The sequence below is a fragment of the Drosophila subobscura genome, chromosome J, assembly GCF_008121235.1.
Source record: "Drosophila subobscura isolate 14011-0131.10 chromosome J, UCBerk_Dsub_1.0, whole genome shotgun sequence".
NCBI classification, from domain to species: Eukaryota; Metazoa; Arthropoda; class Insecta; order Diptera; family Drosophilidae; genus Drosophila; species Drosophila subobscura.
Window position 1 is genome coordinate 7,581,262 of NC_048532.1, and position 16,866 is coordinate 7,598,127.

At 45.7% G+C, this 16,866-nt stretch overlaps 3 protein-coding genes across 4 annotated transcripts; 1 reads left to right on the forward strand and 2 right to left on the reverse strand.

The window, feature by feature from the left end:
* Positions 1–758: 758 nt before the first annotated feature.
* On the reverse strand, positions 759–1,856 carry LOC117895480 (DNA-directed RNA polymerase III subunit RPC8). Its single transcript, XM_034803159.1, has 3 exons — positions 1,669–1,856; positions 1,116–1,595; positions 759–1,053 (listed from the first exon to the last, which is right to left on the reverse strand). The coding sequence occupies exons 1-3, from the start codon at positions 1,777–1,779 to the stop codon at positions 922–924; spliced, it is 723 nt and encodes a 240-aa protein (XP_034659050.1). The 5' UTR covers positions 1,780–1,856; the 3' UTR covers positions 759–921.
* Positions 1,857–1,941: 85 nt separating this feature from the next.
* Positions 1,942–4,270, forward strand: LOC117895479 (serine/threonine-protein kinase RIO1). The gene is given in 4 exon segments (XM_034803158.1): positions 1,942–2,134; positions 2,188–2,251; positions 2,254–3,470; positions 3,532–4,270. Coding segments are annotated over 4 exon segments (1,716 nt in total). The 5' UTR covers positions 1,942–2,074; the 3' UTR covers positions 3,907–4,270.
* A 115-nt stretch (positions 4,271–4,385) lies between these two features.
* Positions 4,386–16,669, reverse strand: LOC117895478 (ATP-binding cassette sub-family G member 1). 2 transcript variants are annotated; one of them, XM_034803155.1, is made up of 7 exons: positions 16,523–16,669; positions 12,531–13,059; positions 7,450–7,579; positions 5,750–6,288; positions 5,162–5,686; positions 4,843–5,099; positions 4,433–4,774 (listed from the first exon to the last, which is right to left on the reverse strand). In XM_034803155.1, the coding sequence occupies exons 2-7, from the start codon at positions 12,619–12,621 to the stop codon at positions 4,433–4,435; spliced, it is 1,884 nt and encodes a 627-aa protein (XP_034659046.1). In that variant the 5' UTR covers positions 12,622–13,059; positions 16,523–16,669. The 2 variants fall into 2 exon arrangements, with proteins under 2 accessions (XP_034659047.1, XP_034659046.1); XM_034803156.1 differs by lacking the exon at positions 16,523–16,669 and having other exon boundaries at positions 4,386–4,774; positions 12,531–12,621.
* Positions 16,670–16,866: the final 197 nt, after the last annotated feature.

Sequence of the window (16,866 nt, forward strand, 5' to 3'; positions counted from 1 at the left end):
CTAAGCTAGGAGCAGTCTAAGCCTAAATTAGTGGAAAAGTTACCACAATGCGATTTGACCAACCAGAACCCAAATTCCACGGATACTGCAGAGATTTTCCAGAAAATAGATCAATCAATTCACGACATAAGCTCTATTTTCCGGGACACTATAATGACATTGTTACCTGCAAGTAAGTTGTACATTACTTTCGATCTTGGCCGTATATTCCTAATGTTATTTTATACGCGGTCCAGAAAATGCCGGTCTCGCTAATCTCCTGCAAGTGGTTCTGCTTCAAATCCGTTGCCCTTGCCCTTGTTGGCCAAGTGAAGAGAGCGTCAGGACACGCTTTTCTTCGGCTTGCATTTCTTCAAATGGTACCTCCCCGACATAATGAACATCATAAAACCATTCAGCCAAGCGTTACGTTTACTGGTGTATTTAAATGGAAATACACTCCAAGTCTACGATGGTCTATTATTGGCTACCCAATATACATCGCCGCCACCAAAATGTACCATAGATTTGACCCTTGCGGTGCGTAAAGTATAAACAATTCCTGAATTCATTTAAATTATTCTTGCAAAACAAATTTTAATATTTGCAGCTTCTTAAATACGTAATTTCGACCACCAAAAATCCCGGAGTCTTGTCCTTCGTGTACAGCAAGCTTCAGCATTTCAAGCAAAAGCGAACAGTATGGACCTTGCCGAGCTTATGACTTTGTTTGGACTACATTAAACGTACTAGTTAATCATGATTAGTGTGCGAATAAATACATTCGTTTTATTCCACCTTATGTGTATTCGATTTCGATATCATCAAGCATAAGCTTCCAAATGGGAACGTATTTACATGTTGATTTGTTGCAGCTGAATAGCAGCTGGGCACGTCTTGATTTCAGTGTTGCATGGCGCCGTGGTATGTAGTCAGGATGGGTCATTCTTCGCACGCACCCTCGCCATCCTCGTCATTGTCGTATTCCGTATTGTCCTCGTCATCTTGGTCGTCCTCTTTGCCTTGCTGATCCCACCAGGAGAGTACGCCCAGGCCGGACTCGTTAATGGCCCCCTAAAAAGCGGAGCAAGTATGAGAACAGGAACAGACTATAAGTAGGAATTGCACTGGCTTACAATAATCTTGTACGGAGTCTTGGTCTCCTGCGCAGCTGTGGCCGCAGCTGTCGATGTGCTGGGGCCCTGCGTGCTTTGGGCGTCCGTTTTTGGCGGCCCAACTGGCGATGTCTCCTCGAAAATCTCGCGCGACACGCGGAATTTTATGGGCTCGCCAACGTCCATGAAGAGATCGTGCTTGGCGCCGTCCTCCAAGGGATACTCCCAGACCCAGGCCTGCTCGGCCTCGTCGAAGCGGGAGGGATGCTGCAACGCTGCATGTGGTATGAGTATGTCATCAAAGAAGCCCAGCGTAACGTGGACTCCTTCACGGCTGCAGTTGCGTATTTTGCCGGTCATTACGGTGCCGACCATGGGACGGAAAACAATGTAGCGAAAGAGCACTTCGGTGTGGGAGGCACCGTCGCCTGGTAGAATAATGGAGTCCTGCAGCGATACAATCTCCTTGAGCGCTATGCACAGCCCAACGTTAAGTAGCACCTACACACATTGGATGCAAGCGAAAGAAGGCGATTTAAAGCAAAGAAAACAAAACAATTCACCCACAACACACCTTGTTGGCCAGTTTGCGGTCAATTTCGTCACGCACAGCGTCCACCAACTTTAAGTTGAACTGGTCCGGCGCAATGCGCACGGTATCCTTCAGCTCGGCCAGCACAAACATTGTGCCATATATATTTAATTAATTAATAAAACAATTTAAATTTATTTGGAATGCACGCACGTTGGACCCCCAGTGTTGGAAAATACCAGATGGCTATCCCGCACAACAGCTGAAACTACCAGATTGTTATCGACACAACAGCTGAAAATACCAAAACAATACCAAAACCCAACACGTGCACGGAGTTGAACCACTTGGCGAAATAGAATTGAAATTACACATTTATCGCAACGTTTTGTGCTTTATAAATATACTGGTCTGAACGGTGGACGCCACTGCCCGATAATCGCCCACGATGAGCGACGACACACACAAGTACAGCGACGCCGAGGAGGATGAGGGGGAGCTGAAAAATGTAAGCACTGCCATCAGGTGTCTCATCAAATTGCAAAAACTTATATTTTACAGTCGGAGTGGGTGAAAGACTTCAAATCTCTCACCGTGAAACCCGAGACGAAACTCAGCGAGGAGCTGGGCCAAAAGAAGGAGAATTAGATCTGGATTACGACTATGATGAAGACGACGACGAAGACTACGAGCTGGGCGATCAATACGATGCGTATGAGGAGGCCTACAGTGGCTTCAGTAAGCTCAACACACAGCCGCAGCTCACAACAACTGGCTCAGCTGCTGGTGGAGGTGGAGCGGGAAGCGGCGGAGGCGCTGCGCCGCGTGTGAGCAGCTACCAGCCCAACGAAAAGCTGCTGCGGCGATACTCTGCACGCATCAATGTGGAGAAATATGATCCCACACCGAACATGAGCGCACAGGCGGCCAACCGGCTGGTCAACTTCGACCGTCGCCAGGACACGGAGCGAGTGCGTGTGAGGGACAAGCACGATCGAGCCACGGCAGAGCAGGTGATGGACCCGCGCACACGCATGATACTCTTCAAGCTGCTCAATCGCGGCCTGATCCAAGAGATAAACGGCTGCATATCGACGGGAAAGGAGGCGAATGTCTACCATGCCGTGTCCAAAGACGGCGCCGACGAGTATGCCATCAAAATTTACAAGACCTCCATCCTGGTGTTCAAGGACCGGGACAAGTACGTGTCCGGCGAGTTCCGGTTTAGGCACGGCTACTGCAAGCACAATCCCCGCAAGATGGTCCGCACGTGGGCCGAGAAGGAGATGCGCAACTATCTGCGAATGCGAAACGCTGGCGTGCCCGTGCCAGAGCCGATTCTGCTCCGATCCCATGTGCTGGTAATGCGCTTCTGTGGCCGTGATGGCTGGCCGGCGCCCAAGCTAAAGGACTTCGAGCTGAGTACGTCAAAGGCGCGCGAGCTGTACCGGGACTGTGTGGTGATCATGTGGCGGATATACAACCAGTGTCGCCTCGTCCACGCCGATCTCTCAGAGTTCAATATTCTGATGCAGGACGGACAGCTGGTGATTATCGATGTCAGCCAGTCAGTGGAGCACGACCATCCCCACGCGTTTGACTTTCTGCGCAAGGACTGCACCAACATATCGGAATTCTTCCGCAAGAAGTCGGTGGCCACCATGACCGTCAAGGAGCTGTTCGACTTCATTACGGACCAAACGATAACCGAGGAGAACATGGAGCAGTGCTTGGAGAGCATCTCGGAGCGCATCAAGGACCGAGACTTTGATGCCATCACGGCACAGGAGAGGATCGATGAGGCCGTCTGGCAGAACACCTACATTCCCAAGCGCTTGGACGAGGTAGGCCAACGACAGTTTCAAGGCATTAATTTCTTTTTATGAACCGAAATCTCCTTCCCAGGTGCGACACTTCGAGCGTGATGTGGCCAAGGCAAAGCAGGGTGTGCAGCAGAATCTAATCTATGGCAAAATCACAGGCCTCACATCCGACCTGGATGTGCAGAAGCAGCCAGACGTGCTGCAGTCCACAGCCGAGCCAGAGGACGCGGGCAGCGACGAAGACCCAACAAGTGAGAGTGATGGTGAAGGTGATTCTCAGCAGGACAACGACGATGGCTCCAAGTTCAAGAACTCCGCCCGTCCACGAGACGAATCGCTGGAGAGCAAAAAGGCCCGCAAGAAGGCTGTGAAGGATGCCAAAGCAGAGCAGCGAAAGGTCAAGGTGAAAAAGCACGTTAAGAAGCGCAAGGAGAAAATTGGCACCATGAAAAAATAGTAATGCCCCCGCAACCCTGATTGGAACGAAGGAAACGCATGCAACTGTCGTTGAAGCTACCGATAGATCGGTAGATCTCCGTAGCGGATGGATCTATGATCTTACATTTTTGTTGTATGAATGAATCATTGATGTGATGCCTCCAGTTATAAAAATGAACATCGGATCCCAGTCGGATCCATTATATTTTATTTTAAAATTCGAATTTAAATCACTTTTACCACAAAAAATTGTATAAACTGTGCAGGCGCCTTGGAGCTGCATTCCAGCCACAAGGTGCAGGAGCAAGGTGAGGCTGTAATCCTAACTGCTTAGAGCTATGTACATACATCAACTTATATCTAAAATTTGTCTTGTCAAGGGTCAAAATTGCAGCAGATGAGCAGCACGAAAGGCATGCCCGCTCGTACATAATATATACACAGAATATACATGGAAGTATTCATAAATCGAACAATCACAGCGTTGACATTGGCTACAACTACAAAGGGAATAAGATTCATCGGTGCCCTGGCTGTGGCTGTGCTCAGGCGTAGCAGCGCTTGCGCAGGCTGATGTACATGAGGATGCGGAAGAAGAGCATCAGCATGGCCAGTATGCCGAACTGGTGCAGTAGCGAGACCTTCTCCACGTCGAGAAACTTCAGCAGCACGCGCGGATCGCTGAAGTGGCAGTAGATGTCGTCGCAGTCGAGATCCTCGCGCTGAAACCCGAACACGGCCAGGATCATGGCCACCACTCCGACGCGCACATAGCTGAACTTCATCAGCAGATTCATGGCGCCCGTGATTTGGGGCGCAAAGTCAAAGCCGTACACGGCCAGCCCCATCAAAGGAGCAATCATCATGGGACCCACGACGCTGCCGTTCTGCGGGGAGAGAAACAGATGTTGTATAAGCTCCCTCCCAGTGTTGGCTTTCGCTGAATAGTACTTACTGTTATACTGAAGGTGGCTCCAATGGCCAGGCCCATGCCCTCGGCCACCAGGGAGATCATGAGGCCGACTGCGACGAAGATGCCGAATCGCCAGAACTGCTCCGGCAGCCCGGACATCCAGTAGGTCACCATCATAAAGGCGATGTTCAGCAGCACCTGCAGCGGCAGCCGTGAGATGGTCAGCGCCATATAGTAGGGCGTCAGCGTGTACCAGCGATTGAAGGTCTCCTTCTTCACCACCTTAACCTCGGCGGGATCTGTGATTGAGTGGAAGGTCAGTGGGTACGCTCAAAGCGGGAAATTTTGATGGGCAACTCACAGCTGAGGATAGGCACCATCACCTGGGTGTAGACAATCATGAGTACGGCGCCAATACAGAACTTGAGATGGTCAAACATGCGCGCTCCCTGGTTGCCCAGCTGGAAGAAGATCATCCCGAAGAAGAGGCCGCAAAGGAGGTGGTGAAACAGCTGGATGGTGAGGGCCAGGCGGGCGCGCAATATGCGAAGCATCATGACACGCATCAGAACCACGAACTGGCGCACGCCGGAGATCTCATGACGCCCGTTGTGCATGCGCTCCGAGAAGGCTTTCACCTGCTCCAGCAATGCACTGGCGCCGCTCATCAGAGTGCCGTCCGTGGAGGCCGCACTGCCGGCGAAGATTGTGGGCAGAAGTGGACGCTTCGGTTGCTCCACGAACAGTGTGGTCACGGCCTGCTGCGACTGCAGCTGTGGATTCACAATATCCGCCTGGCTGGCCACGTAGATGAGCTTCCCGTTGTCGGTTAGCTCGCTGAGTGCCGGCACCAGGTGCCCGTCCTCTGCGTCGACCAGCTCGATGACTGTGGGAGACCGGAATGGAGCGTAACGGAGCAGTTCTCACTGAAGATGTATGGAGAACTTACTGTAGTCCGAGGGGCTGTAGTGGCGCGGGCAGTCCAGCTGGGCTAGGCGCAGAAAGGGTATGGTGGCCCGGGGGCTGCCCTGATAGACGCAGTGTCCCTTGGCCAGCACGTAGATGCTGTCGAAGCAGTTGTAGATCGTGGCCGAGGGCTGGTGGATGGTGCAGACGATGGTGCGTCCCTCGCGGGACATGCCTCGCAATAGGCGGATGCACTGAGCTGCCGTCACCTCGTCCAACCCGCTGGTGGGTTCGTCCAGAAAGAATATGTTTGGATTGTCCACCAGCTCGAGCGCAATGGAGAGCCGCTTACGCTCCCCGCCGCTCAGCTTCTCCGCCGTCACGTTGCGACGGTGGTTTAAGTTGAGGTTCTCGAGGATCTCCGTCAGCACCTCGGCCTTCCTGTGGCGCTGCTTCAGCTTGAGGTCGCACGAGAGGTTCATCAGCTCCTCGACGGTCAGCAGGGTCTGATGGTGATCGTCTTGTGTGATGTAGCAGGCATTATCCCGTTTCATCTTGATGCTCCCCGTAACACCGTCGCGCCTGCAATAACCAGATATCAATTTGAAGCCTTGCAGGGAATATTACGGTTCCGATCTACCCCTGTCTGTCGTGCGGTTTGTCATAACATCAGCTTTAAGATAAATCAACACAAATGTAAGCAATTGTAAACCCGTGGACCTCCAGAATCTATGACAGCCTTCACTGCGACATCAAATAGGAAGAGAGAATGGAAAGAGCGTGCACTAATACGCACATCTTTCGCTCTCAGCTTCATTTTTTTCATACGGTGCAAGCGTGCGTTTCCAAATCTACTCCGCTCCGCGTTTCGTGCCGTGAAAAGCCGGATAATAGTGAATAATTCAACGGGAAATATGTCGCGCAGGTGTGTAGTGAAGTGTTGCAGTGTTTAATAGTTAAAACAAGTGCAAATGACTTGTGATTTGCACGTAATAAAAGGTGTCTTCCCGCACGTGTAAATTGTTTGTTTTGTTTTTTGAGTGTTAGAAAAGTCTCGTTTGTGAGTGTTCGCTCGGAATCGCCGCGCGGTTACTTGGTCTAACGGAACCGTCTCTCCATCCAACGTAAAGCAGAATCGATGCGGCAAGGAAAGCGCAAAGCCACAAGATTATGGACCAAAAGGTAAGCGAAATAGGTGGAAATACTTGTTTTGTGTGTTCATTGCTTGCAGTTTTCTTAGTAAATGTAGATCGGTTTAATACATAGCCAGAATGTACAAACCCATTTCCCGTTGCTTACTGACTCAAAATCTTCCCCTGAAACTCACACAATAATAACGATAAATTATTTAAATTATCTACTCGCATTTATATTTTGACTTGACATGTTTAGGGCCCCAGTTTTTTGTTTACCTAAAACTACATATTCCTCTGCCCATGACTGCGCAGATTTTTTATTGAAACAATTCCACGATACGAGTCATCACATGTGATGTGTTTGCTGTTTGAAAGGGAATATTGCTTTAAGTTTTTGCGACGTAATGTGTACATCCCACAGAACGCAGTTGACATTTGGTTCTGGTTTCGAGCTTACGCTTTATAAGACCGGACTTATCAAATCCCCACTTAATCTCTGTCTGTAGCGTAGAAGCGTAGAACCGGTTGTGTTCAATCCGCCCAAATTGTGTTACACTCGAGCTGTCATCCGTCCGGAATCAGGTCTCGTTGGCTTTATTGTTCTCACCTGAAACCCGAAATCGCATTTAGCAAACTGCTTTTGCCAGCTCCAGAGGGTCCCATGATGGCCGACAGTTGGCCATTCCGGAAACTTCCGCTGACGCCGTTTAAAATTTTCCGCTCCCCAGTTACGCGCACTGAAAATAGATCAAGACATCAAAGATTATTCTCTGGGTTGGGGTAGGAGTCTTGTGCCATAATTTGCATAATTTTGGCAAAGAAGAGGTGAAGAAGTGAAAGTGTTTGTGAGTCAGCTCCGCGTGACGCATCGACGATAGTAGCTCCTCAATCTGGTTGTTCCACTCTGAGTTGCTAATTCAGCAGAATAGTGGCTTCTAAGCAAGTTCCTAAATGCTCATTTTGCTTTCACTTATTGGAAGCCGTGTATTTAGATACGCCCAAGAACGAAGAACAACAGACACAGGTCGAGCAATTGACAATTGGAATGACTGTTTTACTCTAGGTACAAAGTCGAGTCATTATAATAATCGTTTGTCATGCCTTGACAGCGGAAAGATTTCGTCGAAGCCGAAAATGATGGGCTTCAAAGATTCGGGCTAGACTGGAGAGCTCTTCTATGACTTCTTCGATGACTGGTCAAAACGAAACCAGCTTCCGCCATGATCGCCGTGATATCGCCAGATTTTGTTCAGTCATTTTCAGCGGGTTTTAATTTATTCTAATTGGCAAAGTCCCCCCCAACGCATGGGATGCTGATGGTTGCTGGGGCACAAAGCAAGTAACGATCCACTGATACACATATTAATTTATAGATATATTAAATCAAGTCTACATATATTTTGCAGATGCAATCGCAGCTCGAACCTGACCTGCATTGTACTCTCAGTCAGTAAGTCCCGGCGCAATTATGGCTTAATATATGTCAATGCCAGAGTCGTTCTTATCGATAATAATGGTGCAGTGCAGCTACCACAGCTGGCTACTGTACACTTACTATAGCCGAGAGTCGAACAGCTGCAGCTCGGAGTCAATGCATCAAAACAATAATATTAGCAATACTTTGCAAAAACTATAAGAACAATTCGGTTCGTCTGGCAAGATTATTCATAGTATGAATGGGCGTGTAGAGTGTACTTTGTCCATAATATTAATTGCAGGAAATAGTAAGATTATTGCTGAGCGGGTGAGGTTATCGGTTAGGGCACTGAGCGGCTGCTCCCGCTCTTCAGTGTTCAATGTCAATGTCAATCTACGATTATGACAGAGAGATTATTGAAGCAGTTCGTCTAAAGGGCAATTATTGGTTGTGACGTCAGTTCAGGTTTCGATTGATCAGTTCCTTTCGGCTACTAGTAGATATAGTAACAGCCAGCAGCTCTAATAACCCAGTTCTTGCCGCTCAATTAGCATTCGTGGCGCAACCGATTTGCCGTTCGAGTACGAAATTCAAGAAGGCCTCTGTCGGCCAGCCTATTATCTGCTCGTTTTGTTCAGCGTTGGAGCCTACATATCAATTAGCCTCAACATTTTTTTGCCGTTTGGCAATTTCCGAGTTCTGGGCACGCGCCGCCGGCAAAAGTTTGTTTACACCAGAACAATCAGCAACGTGTGGGAGAAAAGAAGCTTGGATGTTGACGAGAGAGGACAAAAGGGGTTTCCCTTCCAGAAATTCTATGTGCAATCGTTTGTAGATCAGTTTAGATGATGTGGAGATGCTGGGACTGCTTTAGCCTTGATTTTACGTTCTGATTTGCACAGCAATTCGCGTCGAACACAAGCAATTTTTTAATTGCCAGAACAAATCATCGACACTCGCGACATTCGCCAATTCCAGATTGGTTGCTGCACAGATCCGCTAATTGATGCGATAATTAACACAATTTCATTAGAATGACAAACGCGTTTGTCTGGCTGATGAAGGGAAAGGCTTGGCGTTCAGCACACTTATCGAATAATAACCGCAACGATAGGATCTGTCTGCCTCACTTTCTGAATATTCCCTGAAATCTGTGAACTGCTTACATGGCGAGCTTCAAGGATAGCCATCAACTCGGCTTTCAGGCAACTGAGTTGCGATCCAAGCGACTGGCTCGCCCATCCGTCAGTGGGCTGCTGTTTGCCTGTGACAAGCGCCATTTAACGCTAACCAACCATAGCAGTCGCATAACCATCGGTGCACTAATTAGTATACTCAGCAGGTGATTCATGGGAACTCGCCCTAAATGGGGGGCGTTACCTGAGCTTTGAACACAAGGGGCGATCAGACAGAACGCAAAATGGGAGCACAAATTGATATCTATAGCCCCTTAAAATAGCACTTATTTATCCATTGAAAGTCATTCCATGCAAAGTTCAAGTTCAGCAATTAGTGCAAGCAACCAGCACTCGTACTTGTTCGATCGGGCTGGACTAAAGTTATCTAATAGATAAATATATGTACATAGATCACTTGACTATCGGCAGTTAATAGAACGCTTCATCTGGTTTACGATTTGCATGAATATTCATGAATGGAATGCAGTTGCTGTGAAGGCATTAACCTGCATTTTTTCCCAGAAATCTTTCAGCCCATAATCTCAACCCCACGGCCCGGATGTGACCGGACATTGACTTGCAACGGCCAACCCGGAACATACAAAAATTACCACTGGGGCAACTTGTGCCGCTTGGGGCAGGCGCACAGGAAAAGCGCGGAACGAGTTTGAGTGCCCAAGCAACCCAAATGCGACGCGCGACTGTGGTTTTTGGAGGGGAAAATTATTCAATCAATGGACAATTTTCGCTTTTCACCGAGCGCCAACATAATGTTGTTATTTTTTTGTTGCTGTTGTTATAGTTGTTGTCGTTGTAGTTGCAATTGTGTTGGCGATGGGGATCTGATGATATGATGATGTGGCTGGGCTTGTCGTCGCTGTTGGTTGGGGCGACTACGATAGTTTCCATCGAGGAAGTGGCAGTGTATACATACGTATGTATATATATGTATGTACACTTATAAATTAATCATGTACAGTGGACAGTCGTGGGAATGAACACCAGGGAGCTGAAGTAGCAGCGGAGTACTGCTATTATTTGGTGCACTTTGCCGACTTGGACTCATATAAATATATTCAGAAGTACTAGCATTGGGCACTGATATGCTTTTTTATATATATGTACATATGTATGTATATATGTATATTTGTATGTGCCTTTTAATCATTTGTTATTGTATTCCCCCGATGACGACTACTTTGGCGACATCGCATTTCGTTTGTGTTGGACATTGCACACTGCGTATGAGTAATAATTAATCATTAGTTGTACTTGAGTTTGACTCCGCAATGCAACGAGGAACTCAGCACTAAATCTGTCTTTGGGGAGTCGTTGCATAAGCATTTCCCCTTTCGGCTTGTGGCATTCCAAATTGATTTTATCGCTCTGTTTGGATTTATTCCAGCAAATCAATTCCAATCATGGCAAATGTACACTTTGATGGGGCTGTGTCCAAGCGCTTTTGTCGTGACATTTGTCAAGAGAAAGGCTGAGATGTCAATCCGCATCTAGCTACCGCATCGACTTGGCGATTGAATAAAAGTTCAACTAACAAATATAATCCCATCTTGAAAATGTTTATTAAAATATTAAATATTGCCTTGTAAGCTGAAAATGTCTATTTAAGTCTCTCTTGATTCTTATTTTATGATCTTGAAATTCGACAATCACCGGTTTGGCGAACCAAAACATTGCACAGATCATGGGTTATCGGCAGCCAAGTAATCGCAGCAATAAAACAAGCGACCCGTGGGCTTAGTAACACAAACTGGAATTCCAATAGTCGTTAGAACATATTGCTGAACCCAAAAGTGTGAACTGTGGCCCAGATTGTTCTCCTGAGTACTGTGTAAATTTATACCTAAATTGCAGCCTTGAAATGTGATCAACTTTCAGCACATTGCACTTGCACTTTTCTTTGGGTTTCGGTTTCGATTTCTATCCATAAAGAACTTGAGGCTCTGCCAAATGGATGGCATAATTCAGTTCAATTCAATTCCATTCCATTTTCAATTGCAATTTGCGTTCGATCTGTGTCAATGGCAGGCGGAGCGGGGAAGGGGCGTCCATGCCGGACGGACTCTATTTGTGCCGCAATTTGAACTTGTGGCATGGGGAAACCAGTTACAGAGGCCCAAGAACGTAAACTATTTCAGTTTCAATTTTAATTAATGGCAATAAAACAAATGTAGTCTGTTGTGCAACGAACATTAGATGGAGACCAACAGAAAAGGCCGAAAATCGCTCACTCAGTGCCCGCTTGTCCGAACAATTATGGGCCAGTTAGCGCTTGCGACAGTCCCTACATGCAGGGCCCTACAGCCACAAAGCGGCAGTGGTTACACGTCGAAGATGAAAAACATTGCAAAGAGCAAATAAAACCAAACTGCGAATAAAAAACAAACCACCAAAGACAACGCTGACGTGTGCAAATAGAAAATATTTCTACACCAACCACACAACACACACATTTCGTTGCTACTTTAAAGCGATGGAGAAGATGGAGTTGCTTTATGGTTAGAGAGTTAAGATTGGACTCGAATGGGGAAACGGAATGGGCTTGCGACATGCACTGAAGGACTCCATTAAGCATTATGCATTTAGCTATTATAAATTGCACATTTATGAACAGGTTTCCACGAAATGTTTGTGTGAAGCAGGGACAAATTTAGGTAAAGATTTGCGTAAGTTTGGTAAGGCTTTCTGGGCTGTTGAACATACTTAGGGTATGGTAACAGCGTTTAATCGAAATCTAGCACTGTCCAACAATTACTCCGACATTGAACCTATTCTTTCAGTTCACTATAAACCTATCTTTCAGTGTCAAGACAAGTTTAATCTACAATGTAACTGATAGGGCATGCCGTAAAGGTAATTTAGAACACGGCTGGCACAGCGACTTCGTAGCGAGTAATTAATTCAAATGATATCTTTTTAATTTATTCACAAGTGGAATACACTTATTCCCACGTGTCGGAGATAAACTAAATATACAAAAGTGACAGCTCTATAATAAATGCAGCTTGACAGCACAGTTCTAGATAGTACTTAAGTGGAAGAGTTACAGGGAGATGATGGACTAGTGATACTCACGGAAATTGGTACGCTCCTTGACCGTGTAGAAGACATCTTGGAATTCCACATCTTTGGACTGCCTGGCGAGGAGGGTGCGGGACTGATCCATGGCGAATTTGAATTGATTCGTTTATTGTTATTTAATTCCTCCTTCGAACACGCATATGTATGTATATTATGCACATATATTCATGGGTATACGCCGTTGGTGGTACGCTGTGGCTCTGATGGATCTGATTTATGCTGCACTCGCTTGAAGGCGTCTAGGAACGTGCCGCGCCTGCCGAATGTGTCATTACCTACCGCACCAAAGTGGGACTCGCAATGGTTTATGGTTTATGGTTTATTGTTGGTCAACTGTTCCTCTCTCTCTCTCTCTCTCTTTCTCTGTTTGTGCTTTCTGTCTTTGTTTTGTGCTTCTCTTTATGCGCCGCCTCTGACACGCATTCTTCCCGATTTATTGCTCGTTTTGTTTTGATCTCTCTCTCCCTTGTTTATTTTTTATCTCTCCTGTTTTGTTGTCGCTGGCGTGTGCGTCGATTGCGCGCTGAAAACACAAAATTAATCATTATAGAAATTGATTAAAAGTTGAATAAGAACAGTAAAGAGCGATTTGGGTTAGCCATTGAAACTGTTAGATATGGGGAATTCCCTATGAAGGGTACGCAGAAATTAGTCTTAAATAATCGCTGTTCTTTAGCTTACTATTCTCTATAGGTATTATCAAGCTAGAAAGCTTTTCATCTACTTGAATCAATCCAAAGTACGATTACGAATTAATAACAGCAAAGATCCGTGAGATTTATCAGCATTGATTCACACACGCTGATGGCCTTGAATTACTTAACCTCAAGTTCCCATCTGGCCATGTTTCTGAGTGTGTTGAAACATTCTTATTATTATTATTATTTGGTGCCTTATCAGCAGCAGACAACTAGGTAGTGGGACTGGAAGTGGGTGAGGGCAAGGGAGCGGCAGTGACCAAGAATGGAATTCGGAATTGTAAGCACCGGCAACTCATTGCCCGATTCGATCCGTAATTGTCTGAGGGGGGAAAGCGAATGACCATTCTGTCAATCAATCAAAATGCAAAATAGTAGCTGCTGCTTGACCACTAGCTTGTTACTAACTCACTTAGCTAGATCCATACAAAGTGCTATAGAGGTTTAAGAGCTTCATTAAATCTGTACATTGTATGAAATTTATTCTAAAATCGCAATTAAAACTCTACAAATTACGATTGCAAGTTAATTAATACCACAGCGTTAGAAATTTTAATTTAAACTTATTTATTTCACCTCTACTAAGATTATCATCTGGAATAATCTGAGAAAGGGATTTAAGTGCCCATCAAATGTTGCTGCACCTGAGGGAACATCTCCTCTCCCTTATCTCTGATCGTAAACTGTCCCTTTACTAGCGTTATTCATTGGCAAAATGGGTCCCAGGTACGGAATAGTCCTGTTCGAAACGGGTTCCTTTACGAATTAATATCCCCACAGCCTGCACAGTCGTACCACATAAAATTCCATTTATTGCAGCGGGCTAACATTTACATAAATACTTCTTAAAACTCTAAATGGCATTTGCATTTGTTGGAGTAAAGATCACGACCGTTCCGCTGCTGGGTTTGAGAGGCTGTCTACTTATCGCAGAGATCTATCACGTTCTCCTGTCGCAGTCGTTCCGCCCGAAGGTGTTTATAAAATAAGCACACAACTAACTGAAATGTTTTTACGATTTCACTCTATTAGCATTTTGCTAAGCTTCCGACTTTGGAGATGAGCGATCGCTACTAAGTAGAATTCATGAATTAAAGGTTCCCATCCCATGGAGTGTGGATTCTGTAATGCACTAGACTTTGTACAATAAAATGTACATAAACAAACATCTACCAATAACCCTTCGGACATTGATGCCGGCCAGAACTTGAACCTGCTATTATCGGAGTGCAGGTAAACATGCTGCCTAATTGGAGATGTTTTCCATTTTATTTGCCGACTAAATGTATTTGGCGTCGTTCTGCAAAGTCACCTGGCGCCGGCTGGCCTCAAAAACAAAACAAAAACGCCTCTGGTCTGAGTCAAGAACCCAAACCCGTTCTGGTATCTGGAGATGAAGCCTCTCAACACAAAATTCCAATGGGACCTGCCTGCGGGCAGAACTCCTCTTTCCAGCGCAGGAATTAGCAGGAAAAGCAAACGCAAAAGTTGTAACCACAGAGCAGAGCGACTCACTCGTGTCAAATGTATTCCAAACAAGGAAATGCGCGGTGTGAGGATTGATTTGGCTTCTTGATGGAATGGATAATTGAAAGTTTAAATATGCACACGGCTATTCATGCTCAGCTCGGCGGCTCATGCTAATTCTCCATGCTCTGTCGGCCACTTCTGCTGCTGTGACGTCAGGTCACATCGATTTAGCGAGAGTCTTGACCCCCGACAACTTGTTTAGCATACAGAAGGAGTAGCTAATTCTCCCCGCCACAGTATCTCACGAGGAAGGTAATACACAACAAACGATACGAACTGATGAATTATGGTGAACAATTGTTCATTTTTTGGCAGATAATAAATCATTATATCATACCGACTGGAGTGGCTTTCAAATCCCCCAGTTTATGGAATCATTAAGTATATTTGAAATTGTGTAGAGCCTTAGTCAGGGGTTTAGAAAGTAGTCTGGAGTCGCAAAACCCAAAAGGTATGGAATTCTAATTAAGATAAATCATTTGCATAAATGTCAAAACTTTTCAAGGTTTCTGTGTTGAAATATAATAATAAACATGATCATTTTGGGACTGATTTGCAACAGATATTCATTAGTTCTATGGAAAAAGATTTGCATTTCGCGTATTCTATCGGATGTTCCGTCCGGATTTATTAATATATTTAATTGGATGTCATTAATTTTGATACCATCCTTTCTGAAACTTATTTTTGTATGAGCGGTTTTTTGCCAAACAATTATCAAATATTTAATTTGATTTTATCGATCGGGTTTTGGGTATAGCTGTGACGTGACTCAATGAACCGGTTTAATTGAAAATATTTTGTTTTTCCGGCTTATAAGGGTACATACACACAATGTACATGTGTATGTGTGTACAGACGAAAACACTGAGCTTTATTCAGATGCACAGGCATCACAAATCAGCGCCGACAATTACGAGACACGCATTCAAATGCCCCTCGACAATCAGCTCGCGTCACGTCCCATCCAACCAATAAGGCAAATGTGCCGATAAATGCACCCACAAAGCGACGTGGGGCACAATGACCAGATCGGGGATCTGTTAATCACTTGTTTCTACATCCATCGCACATGTGCCACACATCTCAGAGTCATAGGTCAGTGCTGACAAATCCATGCGGACGGGGCGGACTTCCTCATGGAGCGACCCTTTTGGGAAGGGCGGAAATGGCTTACACGTGTGTAAATTATTACTCCCATAAAGAGCAATTGTAATTCCACCATGTCGACAAAGAGAAATAAATGCACTTTGCATTGCAGGTAATTGCAGGCAATTTCCAATTGCAATTAATAAGGCGTCACAGGATGATAACCGCTGATGAACTGAGCGGAGCAGGCAGACAGAATAAGTCGATCAATCACGTACAAGAGACTAATTTCAATTTCCCACACAACTTATCCGATTCGGCTCGACTTTTGAATAATTGAACCGTTTGCGGTGATTAACATTCGACCGAATGCAGATTCTTCTTGATTTGGAGTTTAGTTTCCTTTTGTGGAAATCGGTAAATATACTCCCCAAAATCTTAGCTAGATAATCTAACATTTAGTTAGTCTTCACTGTTAGTTCGACTGTTGCACTGCCCACTGCAATGTCATAATAAATTCCCAAACAAGCTCCAACCAAAACAAAAAACCGCAAAACTGTTGCCCGTAAAAGTGCGAAAATTGATTTGGTTGTCGTTGGCGGGTGGGGGCATTGTAGATTGCTTTGATAAAATTGATTTTTTGTTGTTGCTCGGGTTCTCACTTCTTACATTCAATTTAATTCTGCGCCTTTGTTTCTTTCTCTGCGACGAGTTAGCTTGAGCTTGGGGCAGCCGAGGTTAAGCGACGCGACTTCGATGGGGAGACGGAAACGCGACCAGACTGTGCGGCGGTATGGGAACTACTGGCAGTTCAAATCAAAAGTACCAACGACTGACAGACTCACATCGCAGCGGTTTCGAATTTTTTATTTGTGTTTGTGTGTCTGTGCTCATTCAAGTGATTCGTTGGTGTGCCTCGGGTTGAGGATCAGGCAGTGGAATGGAGTAGCTTCGATGCATAGACTTAAGGGGCTTGTCACAGCCAGGCGGATCGATCTCTGCACAACATTTAC